At 31.8% G+C, this 15,407-nt stretch overlaps 2 protein-coding genes and 2 long non-coding RNA genes across 4 annotated transcripts; 2 read left to right on the top strand and 2 right to left on the bottom strand.

The window, feature by feature from the left end:
* The first annotated feature begins 6,222 nt into the window (after positions 1 to 6,222).
* On the top strand, positions 6,223 to 9,031 carry LOC111008038 (coiled-coil protein). Its single transcript, XM_022280633.2, has 3 exons — positions 6,223 to 6,892; positions 8,550 to 8,669; positions 8,763 to 9,031. Exons 1-3 carry the CDS (start codon positions 6,335 to 6,337, stop codon positions 8,772 to 8,774), a joined length of 690 nt encoding a protein of 229 aa, XP_022136325.1. The 5' UTR covers positions 6,223 to 6,334; the 3' UTR covers positions 8,775 to 9,031.
* A 2,552-nt stretch (positions 9,032 to 11,583) lies between these two features.
* On the bottom strand, positions 11,584 to 12,475 carry LOC148211643 (uncharacterized). Its single transcript, XR_015790474.1, has 2 exons — positions 12,338 to 12,475; positions 11,584 to 12,239 (listed from the first exon to the last, which is right to left on the bottom strand). It is a non-coding gene; the product is annotated as an uncharacterized LOC148211643 (long non-coding RNA).
* Positions 12,037 to 15,376, top strand: LOC111007683 (putative serine/threonine-protein kinase PBL21). The gene is made up of 6 exons (XM_022280132.2): positions 12,037 to 12,255; positions 12,352 to 12,461; positions 13,630 to 14,389; positions 14,485 to 14,706; positions 14,813 to 14,962; positions 15,035 to 15,376. Exons 1-6 carry the CDS (start codon positions 12,037 to 12,039, stop codon positions 15,215 to 15,217), a joined length of 1,644 nt encoding a protein of 547 aa, XP_022135824.1. The 3' UTR covers positions 15,218 to 15,376.
* LOC148211642 (uncharacterized) lies at positions 13,414 to 15,196 on the bottom strand. The gene is made up of 3 exons (XR_015790473.1): positions 15,065 to 15,196; positions 14,213 to 14,979; positions 13,414 to 14,140 (listed from the first exon to the last, which is right to left on the bottom strand). It is a non-coding gene; the product is annotated as an uncharacterized LOC148211642 (long non-coding RNA).
* Positions 15,377 to 15,407: the final 31 nt, after the last annotated feature.

The raw sequence follows: 15,407 nt of genomic DNA, 5'->3' as shown, positions 1-15,407 counted from the left end.
TGCAAATCCACATATTTATAGGGAAAGAAAAGGAATATGTGGATGAATAAGCATAAATTTTGGCCAATCCATGTCACATGTTACTGAATTTGGGGTAATTAGTATGTATACCTAAATTAAAATTGAAAGACAAAATTTTGGGTAATTAGTATCTATGCCTAAATTAAAATTGAAAGACATATCTATATTATGATCAACTAGTATTTAATTCATCTGACTCTGACTATTTGGTTTTTTTGTATAACCACAACTATGTTGACGTTACCTCATATCATTTTGTGATTAGTGCCCTAGTTCTCATTCGCCACGAAGTTGCTTTTGAATATAGAATCATTTATTTATTGGAGCGAATAGGATGACTGGACCAAGGCAGTCCCTCCTCTATTCACTATTTTTTCCCTAATATGAACCTTGAGTCATCAAAACCTGACTGAGTCTTGTTTGATCACCCTAAACAACTAGCACGACTAAAAGACAAAATTCTCGTCCTAATTTGACGACCAAGCAATTGTAGTGGATTAATAATTGACTTATAACATAATTTAAATAATGGTTTGAGATTTAGTTGCGATTGATTCAATTAAATAAAATTATATTTCGCAATTTCATAATTAATTTTTTTTCAATTTTCAAACTTTTTTTTTATATATAAATCATTGAGAACTTATAATTTTCATGGAATTTTTCATTAAATGATTAGGTACTTTTAAAAAATAAAGATTATGATCGAAATATTAAAAATAAACTATTATGAGTATGTACTTTTTCTTTTAAGATATCTTTGTTCATAAAGTTGATGTACGTGTCAAAATTGTAGCCAATAAAATCTCATTTTCTTACCAATTTTTTTTACTATTATTATTTTAGTACAATGAACTTCGGACCAACACAGTAAATGTCAATTATCACTTAATTATGCTGATGTTAGCTACCAAATTTTATTATTAATATTTTGGTGGGAGAAAGAGAAATGCCACCATAATGATTAATTGAAATCTTACTAAATTTGCCATTGTTAATTATTTAGTTATTTTATATTTAGATACATGAATTTTGATGTAAAAAAAATGCATGATTTTCGAAAATCCCTCATACTTATTTCTATAGTTGTTCTGTATCCATGTGTTTTTAAAACCTCATTTTGATTTATTAATTTTCAGTAGACTCACATTTTCAATCTGCCACAAAGCTAATTTGAACATCAAAAATTGAATTAAAAAAAATAAAATAGGGAATTAGAAAAATTTAAGAATCAAATTTGGACCTTTAATTTTAGTAAAATAAAGTAATTAATTAACATTAGAAAGTGCGTTTGGCAGGTTCTCCGTTCAAGGAAAGACTTGAAAGCATTTTAAGTGCCTATAATGTACACGCTAAAGGAACCCAAAATTTGTTATAATTAAGTTGGTATTAATTAAATAATCAATGAAAATTAATCTCTTAAATTTTTATGATTAAATTATGTTTTTAGCCTCTAGATATTTATACTTCAAAAAAAAAACCTCTCGAATTTAACTTTGGTTAGATTCAGAATTTTTGTTCACGAGTTTTGTTACTAACTATTATAGTCCAAATAACTTCAAATTCAAAGCCTTTGTTACTAACTGTTATATTCAAAATAACTTCAAATTCAAAAGCTTTGCTACGGTGTATTATATTTAAAATAACTTCAAATTCTTGGTACATATATGAGGTAAAATTAAAAAAATAATTAAATCGAGAAAATTTAATAGTTTATAGGGTAGAAAATCAATATCGTTACAACAATTTATAGAAAAATATTACTTACATATAATTGAAACAAAATAAGTTTCGAAATTGTCGGCAACAATTATTAGACACCTCTCGAAAAATATTACATATTTGTGTGAAGGTCAATTTTTTAGTGCAAGATTCAACTTCTATTCCAAATACGATCAAAGATATGAATTCTCATATTTCTTCTATCAAACAAATATCAATTATAAATTATTCGAAAAAATAAAATTACAATTTTTTTAGTACAATAAATGTAGAAATGAGAGGTTAAATCTCTGGTCTCTAAATAATGTAGAATATGTTTTAGCCGTTAAGTAAGTGCGGGTTAACAATAAAATTATAACTTATAAAGAAAGATAAAAATTATACCTAATTATTTAAATTATGTTTATACCAACGACAAAACTTATACCTAATTATTTGAATTATGTTTATCGTTAAGTAACTTCAGGTTAACAATAAAATTATAACTTATAAAGAAAGACAAAAATTATACCTAATTAGAATTATGTTTATATCAATTTAGGTTACTTTTATTTAATTATTGTGTGTCCTCTATGAACTTATTTTAAAATTTTATGTAAAATAATTCACCGAATTATATTTTAGTAGTAATAAATTGATCCTGATTCAACACAATTTCATACTTTGGTTTAATTAGTTTGAGTTTGATATCAACTAAACTTACTAGTTATGTATGAAAATTTTGTTTGAAACATTATGATGATGTGAAAAATCAAATAAATAAAGAAACTACTTCTTCTCCTTCTTTTTCACGGGTCACCGGTCCATCATGTTGTATTATAAAATTTTTAAAATAATAATTATGTCAATAAAGTCACTCGTCAGACATACTTATCAATTTATGGTGTTAATGTAACTGTATAAGAAGATTGGTGTAGGTGCAAAATTAATTATTTTTAATGAGGTGATTAGATTGCTTATTTAGACAATTTAATAACTCATTTGGTTATATCTATTTCTGTGTATCTAATTTAAAGTCTCTTTTTTTCTTTTTTTTTTTTTTTGGTAAGATATGTGTAGTAACAGAATAAAAATAGTGAAAATTTTGTCAGATATACAAGTGGAAGATAAAATTATCTTAAGAAAGGGATATTTGAATCTCTGATTTTACAGAAGGTAAATTATGTAGGGATCAGATAGCTATGTTTCAATATCCACAATTCAATTATTGCTGATTTTTCTAAAAATATATTAAAAAAAATAAAATACAATAAATAGCAAATATAAAAAGAAAAGGTAAGTAGAATAAAATTGGGTGGATTAATGGGACCTCCATTTAATTTTTTGTTAAAAGGTCGTTTTATTTCTTCCCATAAAAAGGGGCCTACGATTCAAATTGTTACTATCCCCTCTAAAAGTTAGAGTCATCTAAATTAGGAATAAATAAATTTATTTAACATAGCACCAGATTAATCAGATGAAGAAGAAGGTAGAGATAGTTTACAGTATTCTTTGGAGAGGATTGGATTTGATTGATGAATTTGTATGATAGAATTTGATTTGAATTTGCTTCTACGATCTTAGTTTTGGTATTGGTATTGACATTGATATTGGTTATCCAAATTTACATTGAGATTGGTTTTTGTTGTTTGTATTAGTGGTTGGCATCGCCATTAATATTCCAAAAAGTAATAAATAAATTTAGGTTAAAATGTACTTTTAGCTATGGTTTATTTTTCCTTATACTTTGAAAATTTTCATTTTGGTCCTCGTACTTGTAACTGTGGTTTATTTTGGTCCTTGTACTTTGAAAATGTTCATTTTTGTTCCTATTACTTTTTAAAACGTGAATATTTTAGTTCCTCTTTGCAAAATTTTAACACAAATTTTACACATAACCGAAACTTTTTGGTATAAAATAATGTTTATACTTTAAGAAATATATTGATTGTAATGTCGTGTTGAAATTGTAATAGAAAAAATGAGATTAAAAATAAAATAAAATGACTAAAATAGTATTTTTTTTAAAAGTACAATAACGAAAATAAACATTTTTAAAGTACATGGATTAAAATGAACTAAAATTAAAAATAAACAGTAAAACAAAAATTTTAAAATTACATGAACTGATGATAAAAATACGCATAAATATATAAATATTGTAAATTGACAATAGCAAATCGTTGGTTGGTGTATATATAAATACACATATTTTGAGAAAAAGTTTAATTTATACACTCGAAGTTAGGTAGGGAAGCAATTTTAAATTCTTTTCAATTTCAGACCATAAATATCCTAATAGATATTGTAATATAAACTCTATAAATAACGGGTGAAATTAATAATTCATCAAGTTAAAAAGATTTGGTTCGATAAGTATTTCTTCTTCTTTTTTTTTATCTATTTTTAAAAATTATACTTGATTTCTATTTTTTTCCCCCTTGTGTTTCACATCCGTAAAAACACATTTAAATTTTTTAGCTAAATTTCAAAAATAAAACAAGATTTCAAAAAACTACTTTATTTTTAATTCAATTTTCAAAATTTTACTTAGGTTTTGAAAACTTTTTAAAAAATAATAACATAAGCCGTTCTTAAAATCACATTCAAATTTCTGAGTTTGATTTTGAAAAATAAGAAACGAAATACTTTGACTATGTTTTTTCAATTTTATTTTTTTTACTTTATTTTTTAAAGATTTGGGACTAAAAGTCTGCTACTTAGATGAAGTTTTTAAAAGCATAAGCTTGATTTTTAAAATACTTATGAAACGGTGACTAAGTTTATACAATTTTCTTTTTCTTCTTTTTTTTTTTTTTGATGAAGAGAAAATTATATATAAATCCTTTTAGCTTGTAATTAATTCAATATGGTTATGGTCAGATCATTATATGTTGAACCTACTCCTTGAATTTAAGTAAAATTTATTTTTCTTTTTTTTTCTTCCAATGCTAAGTGCAGCTTAAAAACGATAATGTTCTCAATTCTCCTTTTTCTCCTCATTTTTAATATTTGAGAAACATAAGCATTTGATAATTGTTCTATTTCTCATTTATCATTGGCAAGATACGTTTTCAATTGAAAATAACAAAATCAAGTTTCTTATTTCTTATCCATGTTTCTAATTTTTTTTCTTTTCAAAACATAGATAAAAGCATTATTTTATTACTTTTACTTATAAAATATATAATAAATATAAAAAAAATAAACATAATATAACAATTTAATTTAACATTTAAAATTTTAGAGAGTGAAATAGTTACCAATGCAATTTTATTTTTCTTAATTGAAAAAGAAAACGAAAAATGGAGAAACGGAGAAACTAGAAACAGTTACCACACAGCTTTAGAAATATATATATATATTTTTTTTTTTACGCATTTCCTTTTTCTGTTGATTTTTTTTTTCTTTTTTTGGTTGGAAAACCGAACCGAATCGGCTGCGCCGCTAGTTCATGGGAGAAACTTGTTTAGTTTCGGGCCTAAAAAGATTTTCCTGCTTGTCATGGGCTTATTTGGAGCCCAAATAGTTTGCAGTCCAATTGCGCACCATAGCCCATATGGAAGAGCCGGGCCTGGACTATCCAGGCTCAACCCATTACGTCTCCTTGACCATTCTGAATTCGTACGTGACAGTCAAAGCCTTCCCATTACAAAAATAATTTAACTAAATTTGCATGAATACTCAACAAAATAGTGAGCCCTTTTTGTACAAAGGAAAAAAATTGTGAGAAAAATGTTCAACTCCTCTCCTAAAATCTACAAATCTATTATATATTATTCAATTTTAAAATTTAAAAACCTATTAAAAAAATAGAAGTACAAAAATCTATTAAATACATTTTAAAATTCAAGTTTTATTAAACACCATTTTTTAAAATTCAAACTCACGTTTATCTTCTCGTTAACTTTTCAAATGTTAAGTAATTTACTTTACGAAATATTCAATAATAAATTTTTAATCAACAAATTAAAAAATTAAGTTAAATTATAAATCTAGTCTCTATGGTTGGAACAAAATTTTTATTTGATCTCTATATATTTAAAAGTTTCAAATTAGTTCTCATGGTTTGAACTTTAAACTTAATTTCAATTTGATGACTTGACCTTTATGGTTTGAGGGTGTCACAAATCATTTCTATTGAACTCAAACCATCCAAAATTTCTTAAATTATAGGATGGTAATGAAAGCTTTCTTGTATTAAAAAAAATATATATATTGAAGCTTTGAAGAGTAAATTAAGCATTTTTTATCCAATTTTTTTTTTAATACAACATGTGAGGTGGGGGTTCGATCTCATGACCTTTTCGTCATAGATAGGTAACTTAACCACTGGCTCGGCTCGGTAAAAGAAATAAAAAAGCATTTTTAATTGTCAAAGATTATTCACTTTTATCTATTATTGCAATATTGAAACTTATAGTTACAGGCAATGTTTATCTCAAAAAAAAAAAAAAAAAAAAAAAGTTACAGGCAATGTTTATTTCAGCCAGATGTTTCGTTTTTGCAATTATTCTTATTTCTTAGAAGAAGCCGTAGAATCCTCGATTTCTCGCAATCGGATCTCCATCGTCGCCCTCGCCGGAGACGATTTCAGACCTGAACGGCAACCATGCCGAAGAAGATGGGGGTAAACAGCAAGGCCGAGGCGGCGAGAGCACGCAAGAGCGCAGTCGAGGTCGAGCGCAAGGATCGGGAAAATCGGGAGAAGGTGGATCAGTACTGGCGCGAAGCTGAGGGTCCCAAGTCTCGCGCCGCCAAGAAGCGGGAGGATGAATCTGAGAAGCGTGCTGAGGCTGCGGCTCGCAAGGCGGAGATTCGCCGCCTGGCCGAGCAGGAGGATAAGGAACTTGAGAAAGCCATGAAGAAGCCCGACAAAAAGGCGACTAGGGTTTCGATTCCGGTCCCCAAGGTCACGGAAGTTGAATTGAGGAGGCGCAGAGAGGAGGAGCAAGCTGAGCTTCAGAGGAAGGTCGAGGAGGCGAAGAAAATGCAGAGTCGGACGGCGGCGGAGGAGGAGTACGAGAGGATGGTGCTCGTCAACAATACTAATCGGGACGATTCTATTATTGAGGCCAGGACGGTGGAGGACGCGATCGCTCAAATATCTGTTACGGATAATTTGCCTGTGGACCGGCATCCAGAGCGAAGGCTCAAGGCCTCATTTAAGGTGCGACTTGTTCTCCTTGTACTATTGAATCATAGACGGAACATATACATCGCCTTGATTGATTGTTTGTTATCTCGTTAATTTTGGTGTGTTGATGGTAGAATCCTTTTTGTTGGAACTTATTGTTACCGTAGGATTTTCAACTGGAAATTTTAACGAGAATTTTAAGTTAAGAAAATTTCCTTTATGCTGGATTGGGAGTTTAGAAGGTTTGTCTCTATAGTTCTCATAGTTCTAACTGGTAATTGGAGGCTGGCATTTTAGTGTCTTTTGGTGCTATGGAAAATTTTAGTTTTGGACGCATTAAAATTAATATCTGGAAACTATATGTTGAGCGGAATATTGGGTTATTGAAGCTTATTCCAGGATCAACTTGGAATCACATAAATAGAAGCTTCGTTAGCCATTTAAATAGTGCTGTTTACATTCTGGTCATATGAATGCAATGCACATGTTATCTTGTTCTCAATATTGTTCATGGTTGTTTGAATTGGAAATTGGGAAGCCTAGTAGAACTGTTACTAAATTTTGAAATCTATCTTCTTTGTGAGTAGGCATTGTATCAGTCATCTCTGTCACTTGCTATTACATAAGTAATCACAAGTTTATGTAACTTGACATGTGTTGCTACTTCTCTTAGGATATGTCAAAGTGGTGAGTGATGTGAGGAGTTGGAATGATTCGGACAAAAATAGTTTTTGTTGACTGCTCTTGGCTCTTCTGTAAATAGCTGAGATGAATGTCTATCCTTAACTCATTTGCATTCGATTCATTCTCCTTGTTCCCCTCCTTTGCTTGCACTTCATTTCTGATATGATATTTGTTTATCTTCAGAATGTTAATGATGATGGTTCCTGTTGTTAACTTGTCTGGTTCAGCGTCATGATTCATTGATTCTTAACCTAGTTACTCGTGGATCTTCCAGAGATGCTGTTGTTGACTTTGTTTTATTGATATTGCTGTTGCGTTGTTGCCTCCAACCAAAATATAAATAAATAAATCGAGAATAAAAGTATATAAAGCTGCCATTATTCACATTTTCATGCTTTCTACACCTATGTGTTTTGGATGGCCGGCCTTTCTGATGCTTATCAAATTTTATGACAGTTATCTAAGTTCCTCGAATCACCTGAGATATTTTATTGAATTTCTTATTCTTAAAGTTTTCAATACAATTTCAATTCCAATTATTTAGTTCTTATGAAATTTGTATCGGAGTTGTTCGGTCTCGGGGCTGAACTTGGAAGGTAGGAAGGTTTTTTGGGAATTGTGCGATATGTCAAAGGAAGAAGTGACTTCAATAAAAGTGAAGCCATTTTTAAGGAGATGAAATTGAAACAGAATGATGAGGGAAAGGAGAGGCAGATTAGGCAAGTTGCTGTACGGAGTTCACTGCCTGAGTTAAAAGTGCTCTACATGCACAGATTTTTAGAAGCACTCTTTCTTTCCTTAGTAAACACTAACTGGGGAATTTTTAGAAGCACTGTTTCTTTCTTTAGTAAACACTAACTGGGGGTGTCTCTTATAAACTGTCGATATCTGTTTGAGGTGATTCCTGAGCCTCCTCTTTATGTTATGTAGTCTTTGATTCTGTTAATGAACGTTCAATGTGCCGTTCTTGAAAGTTTTTTTTTCCCTCTGGTGTTATGATGATTAGGCTTTTGAAGAAGCTGAGCTCCCCAGGCTGAAGGAAGAGAAACCTGGCCTTACACACAATCAGTACAAGGACATGATATGGAAGCTATGGAAGAAGTCTCCTGATAACCCTCTTAATCAGGTAGCTTAATGCATAAATTAGAACAAATACGTTTATTCTAGTTTTTCCCTCTTGCTTTGAAGCGTGCCTGCTTTTTACTTTTGTGGTTGGTAGGTTGCTGAGTGAATTGGATCCATCTCCTTCAACGGTTCTACGTCTGTCTGTCGCATGTGCGTCGCATGTTATGGCACGGGATTCTCGTAAATGCATATAAATAGTTTTCGGTCCTGTGTTTTACAAGAAGAATCAAAATATTATGGACCTTGGTTTCTGTTATGTTCAATCAGGCTAATTTAAGTCTCAGATTGGTGCTTAGGCGTTTATAGTGAATGGAGTTCATGGATGATGGATCCTTGAGGTTTAAAGAAGTGGTTTTTGAGTTATGCTTTTATTTTATATATTACTATTATTATTATTTTAGTATAGGACGGGGATTCGAACTCAATACCACCTTTTAGCTGAAGATAAGTGTCTTAACCAATTGAGTTATGTTTAGGTTGACGAGTTATACTTTGTTTTGAATTACCATGAGGATTCATAAATATATATGAACTACCGTAGGTTTTATCGTATATATATTATATGTGTGTGTGCACGCCCTCGTGTATATGACAAAAATTGAAGCCTTATAAAAACCTTAGCCTAGCCAAAATGAAGGCTACCGACCTAACAAGATAAAAAATAAATGGGGACTTCGACCAGATAATAATTACAAAAATCGAATTTTTGTTTGTCGATGATAACCGCCATTGTTACAAGTTAAGTACGCACTGAACATCCCTATTGAGAATGCACCACCGTGACCTGAACAGGAAATTCTTCTATGTTAGACCTGTCAAGGAAAATTTTAGGTGCCTCGAGGAACTGGGGACCTTGGGATAGGCAATTGAGATCTCAAGCTAGCCTATTCGTTATGGGGAATCAATGCTCTGGGTCGAATAGAGCTTTCCTCAACACTGGCGAGTACAAGAATTTAGTAAGAGAGAATGTCGAATGAGAAATACATTAGATTACGGCAACATTCGTAAGAACAAACGAATATCTCTAGTACCCAAGAGGGTGGCCAAAACCGAAATCAAAAGGGAAAAAGAATTGCATAGAAGAATGCCTATTACAGTGCTTTTCTCTTTAATTAAGGTGTACTGTGCAGTTATCTTTTTCCTCCATTACTGCAATTCTCCACTCATCTCTATGGATGGTGCCTCGATGCCAATGAAATGGCAAGACCAGAAGCACGTGGTTCTTGTTGACAAGCATTCAATTTCAAGTGCACTTCACAGTTCCTCTCTTATTATGAGAGAAAAAAGGGAAGAAAAAGAAGAGCTTTTATTGCCTCTCAATGGTGTTGTCTGGTGATTCTGTTCAGTTGTGGTTGTGTACTCATTTTTTTGTTTTCTTTTTATCTTCTTGTTGGCTCAATGGACGAGCTCAATCTCTGGCTTCCCAGTAAGGGACGTGGAAGTACTGCAGGTTGACAGATGTACTTTCACTTCTTTCTCCTTGGGAAACCAAAATTTCAGGTAGTTACTCATTACCACGAGTATCTGGACCAATTTACATGTCACGACTCATTTTACTGGACAATTATTTGATCCGATGATATTTGATTGTCAAGTAAACTTATAAGATTATCAAACTTATAGGATTTTAATATTAGAGATGGGTGGTTATCTTGGACCTTACAATATTTAGTTGTCAAGTAAATTAGTAGGATTTAATAAGAAATTTAGACTCATCTTCTCTAAGTTCTTTTACTTTTTTTATTAACTCGATGCATTAGGTGAGCTCAGAGTAGTCATCGGTTTTTCATATTTTAAGAGGGTTCGAATTTTCTCCCTTTCTTTTTCTTCCTCTATCTATTGATTGCTTCTTTTTTTTTTTGCTTCATTTTTCTTTGATTTCGTTTACAATAGTTGAACGACCGCAAATAATGTGACTGGTGATTAATAAATAAGGCAGGCAGTGGAATTATATATGGAATAGTTTTGATACCAAGTTGTTGAAGTGGAGAATGAAAGGACGTGGATTGGCCTTATTTTTGGGTCATATTCATATTCTTTGGGGATACTTATGTATCGTAATGCAAATAATTACGCTAATATGAACGTATAGTTCAACGATTAAGATTTTTTTTTTTATTTTCTTTAAGAGATGGTAAGAAAAGAGAAAAGGTAAATAATTATAATGTCATATTGAACTAAAACAGTACAAAACTATACCTATGGTTGATGTGAGCACTAAAAACATCACGAAATTCAGATTTTTTTTTTCAAAGAGAATAAATTCTACACTTCACAATTTGAAAATGATATAAAAAAAAGTGTTTAGGAAAAAAGCACTACACAATAAACAAAAAGGAAAAAAAAATATCGAAGAATATTATAAAAAGAAAAAAAGAAAAAATTGCAAAAACTACCCTAAATTACCAAGGTTATAGTAATCACAATTGAACTTTCAAGGTGATCAATCACCCTTATAATTTTACGAATTTTTACGATTTAAACCCTTAAATGTTACCAAATATACAAATTATCATGGAACTATAATGATGGTTACCTTACCATCAAACCTTCAAACTATAGAATTTTTTATCATTTTAATCCATTTTTTGAAACTCTATAAAACTTAAAACTATAATATTAATTATTAAAAATTTTTTGTTTTCATACCAATATTATAATAGGATAAGTTGATATCTCAATTTAAGAAAAATAGTTGATATAAATTTTTTTGATTCAATTGTAACAATATCTATAGTTCAAGATTGTTGGTGTATTTTGCAATATTTAAGAATTTAATTGTAAAAAAATTTTAAGTTCAAAATGTCACTGATGAAATTGAAAATTCTAACTGCAACTCAATATTATAATTTTATAATTTAGGAGCGATTGATCAAATAAAGGGAATGAAATAAATGAAATAATGGAATAGTATATAGTTGTAAATATTTATTCTTTAATAATGAATTTAATAAAAGCAAAGGACTAAGGAAACAGTGGAGGCTGGTGGTAGGGGACGAGTAATCACATCAGTGCCAACGAGTGAGCTTTTTCTTTGTTTTGAATATTTTATTTTAATATTTTGTTGCGCATATAAATGAAAATTTAAAGTCGTATTTTATTTGTATGTATTGCAAACAAAATTATTAGTTCTAAAAATAGGAATACCTCATTAAGGGAAGGTTTGTGTTGTCCCGTTGAACTTTGAAGGGCCTTCCTCATACCTCAAACAGAGATTGATGAAATTTCAGCTACTTCAAATTCAATCCACTTCACTGTTTTATCCACCACCACATATCCGCCATTAAAACCCAGAGCAGAGCTTCAGGCTCTTCAAATCCAATCGGAGCGATGGTTTTCGAGTTTGTCTCCGGCGAGTGACCTGAAAAATGCTGTCGCTGGTGAGGACCAAATCGGCGGCGAGCAAGAAGAGAAGGATCATCCTCGGCCTCGACTCTGCCAACTCCGGCAGGGAGATTCTACTCCGATTACTTGTGGTCGTCGTGAAACCTGGGGATAATCTGCTCGCGGTCCACGTTCAACAGCCCAATGACAATTTCGATCCCAATACTTTCCATATCCATGAAGATCTCTGCAAATCGAAGCAGGTAAAAAAAAAAAAAAACCCTAGTTTCTTAATCGGGAATCGAATTGAAATTGAAATCGAAACCGAAACTGAAGTGGTTTAACCTGTTCACTCGCAGGTGGATTTTCAAGTGAGGATTTGCGAAGGCGATTCGTATATTTCAGAATTGACGCGTCAAGTTCGACTGAATTTTGCGACCATTCTTGTTCTTGGAAGCAGCTCTTCTGGGTATGAAATTTCAAGTTCGCCATACTATTTTTATTTAATTCAGTTCCAACTTCCAAGTATAGTACTTGAAAAAATATTATCCAGAATTTAAAACGAATTGTTACATCATGTAACTCACGTACCTCATGTATAAATAATTGTTACATCACTCTTTTTTATTATTATTATTTTTTAATTTATTAAAAAATAATACTAAAGATTAGAGCAGATAAAAGGATTAAAATTGCAATTAACTTATATTTATTTTTCAGTTTTGAGAACTGTTGTAATGTGTAAGAATAATAATAATATACACACACCATTTTATTTTTTAATGAAAAAGATCACTGATTATAAACAATCAATTATTTTATAGAAATTATTACTTATGAACTACACGGATTCATATATTCGTTTGCATATTTTAGTATTAAATTATATCCTATCATGATTTTTTTAAATACAAGATCTCTCTTATTTTACTGCCACATATATCAAAAAAAATATATAAACGCAAATTTTTTTATAAAAAAAAAAATTGAGAAGTGAGCAAGAAAAACCAAACTAGTTTCAAAATTACTTATAAATTTGATTTTTTTTTATTACAGACAAATTACAAACACTATTTCATTTCAGTTTAATTTCTTTATAAGTACCTATCTAGCAAAAGTGTTTTTAAATTAAAAATCATTTTTCTTACGCTCAAAAACAGAAAAGAATTTGTGTTTTAACTTTTATCTAACTTTTGACTTAAAACCATGAGTCATGAGTATTTGGTTTGCGATTTTGAGTTTGGAGTTATTATCAAATAATATTAAAATGTCCATTTTCGAATGAAATTAAGAAATACTATTTTAAGAACCAATAAAACATTTTTAATACACATTTGTCCGCATATTTATCGAAATTGTCGAAACGAACGTAGTTCAACAGTAATGAAGAGGCTGTAAGTTCGATCTCCTGCACCCACATATCGTACTAAAAAAAGTATTTATCAAAGTTTAAACAAATGTACAGTATAGTATAGAAACTCTTTTATACAAATTTATCCAATAACTTATTTAAGGTTAAGAGGTTTTCGTGATGATGAACATGAACATGTCATCAAAATGAGAACATTGTGAGATAAAATTTTAGCAATTTAGTCCCTCCCACCTCTTCTTCTCATGAGCTATAATTAGGTATGCAGTCCCAAAGATTCAGTAGTAAAAACATGCTTGAAAGGGCTGCCCCCAACCTGCACCCTCCTGGCAATGGACAACAGAGGAAAAATCCACATCCAAATGCAGGGCACTTCTCAACAAGGCTCCACAAGGCCAATCTTCAAACCTCTTCTCCCATCACATACAAACACCATTCAACCATCTTCAACCCACCCTTCACCACAGCCGTTGACTGAATCACCATCTTCTTCTTCTTCCTCACCATTACCATCCATGCCACCAGAAGAATCTCAAGTTCCCGCGTTCACACCGGAGACGGGGCGCAGTGTTGATTTGAAGCCTTCCATCAGGCTCTTCACACCCCAGGAGATTGCTTTGGCTACCAAGAACTTCAGCCCTGTGATGTTGATTGGAGAGGGTGCGCGCTTTAAAATGTATAGCGCGAAGCTCGAGGATGGGCAGTTTGTAGCAGTGAAGGTTCAGACCAAACAGTTCTCGTCGGAAGATTTGCTTCACGAGATTGAGATGTTGGCTGTCCTGAAACATGAAAACATTGTTAAGATTGTAGGGTGTTGTAACCGTGAGGAGATCCGAGCGGTGGTGTACTACCGGTTGAAAGGAAACTTGAAGCAGCATTTGAGAAAACTGAGATGGACTGAGAGAGTGAGAGTTGCAATCGGGGTGGCTAAGGCATTGAAGTACCTTCATCATACTTGCAGCCCTCCTGTCATTCACAGAAACATAAAATCATCCAATATTCTGCTATCTGAACAATGTCAACCACAAGTCAGTTCCTGTTTCGCTATCCTTTGAGATATTATGTTGATACAAGTTTGTGTTTTGCTTTCTGAAACATGTTCTGTAAATTCTCACATTTTCAGTTATCAGACTTTGGAGAAGCAATATTACTTCAGGCAGTGCAAGATAACTCAACGCAAGTTGACTTTGGGAGGTTCAGCTACTTGGCCCCGGAGTATTTGATGTATGGAAAAGTTGATGAGAAAGTCGATGTTTATTCCTATGGCGTTGTGCTTCTGGAACTCATCACTGGGAAACATGCAATTCAGCCAGACCAGACAAACCGTAGAAGCTTAGTTTTCTGGGTAAGAAAATGAACTGAAGCTTTATCTTTAGGGTTATTTCTGATGGAGGTTCCTTAATCTACTTGACAATTGACATTTATGATATATTCATCGTATCAACCCGCAGGCAAGGTCCCTATTAGGCTGCAACTTAGCTGAGCATTTAATTGATCCATATTTGAAGGAAGACTACAACCATGAAGAGATGGAAATGATGATGATTGTCGCCCGCCTCTGCCTTTTGCACTCTTCATCGAGACGACCAACAATGGAAACTGTAAAAATTCTCTTCCCCTGTATTAAACCTCTCTTTGTCAGAGCTAACACTGTGATATACAACACATTGCAGATAGTGAAGCTATTTGAAGAACCAGAGTACCTGAAAAAGATGCTGAGAGGGAGAGAAGAGCTTCTTACTGTGCTGGCTCCCAAAGCTGAGATGGGATTATGGAAAAATGAAGAATCAGCCCTGCAAGAACCTGCCAGAACCGACCAGAACTATGGATTTTCTGATAACTTAAATGTCACATAATGAAATTATAAAGACTAACATATGAATGCTAAACATGAACCACCTGATACCCTGATAGAGATATTATAACGTTTGGTAATATATAATTCTTCTCTCATGATTTGGCTTTGTAAATTTATCAAAATAAGAGAATATATACAACAAAAGTTTTAATCTACACGATCTCATGTAAATCAACTACATGCCTAGT

The sequence above is a fragment of the Momordica charantia genome, assembly GCF_013281855.1.
Source record: "Momordica charantia cultivar OHB3-1 chromosome 4 unlocalized genomic scaffold, Mcharantia_2.0 BLBB01000004.1, whole genome shotgun sequence".
Lineage (NCBI taxonomy): Eukaryota > Viridiplantae > Streptophyta > Magnoliopsida > Cucurbitales > Cucurbitaceae > Momordica > Momordica charantia.
This window is presented reverse-complemented; position numbering and strand designations above follow the sequence as displayed.

What these genes read in the sequence shown, in the direction of transcription:
- LOC111008038 (XM_022280633.2), top strand. Translation starts at nt 6,335, where the DNA reads ATGCCGAAGAAGATGGGGGTAAACAGCAAGGCCGAGGCGGCGAGAGCA. An exon ending in GGCTCAAGGCCTCATTTAAG is followed by an intron (nt 6,893 to 8,549) that starts GTGCGACTTGTT and finishes TATGATGATTAG; the next exon opens with GCTTTTGAAGAAGCTGAGCT.
- LOC111007683 (XM_022280132.2), top strand. Translation starts at nt 12,037, where the DNA reads ATGCTGTCGCTGGTGAGGACCAAATCGGCGGCGAGCAAGAAGAGAAGG. An exon ending in ATCTCTGCAAATCGAAGCAG is followed by an intron (nt 12,256 to 12,351) that starts GTAAAAAAAAAA and finishes GTTCACTCGCAG; the next exon opens with GTGGATTTTCAAGTGAGGAT. An exon ending in GTAGAAGCTTAGTTTTCTGG is followed by an intron (nt 14,707 to 14,812) that starts GTAAGAAAATGA and finishes ATCAACCCGCAG; the next exon opens with GCAAGGTCCCTATTAGGCTG.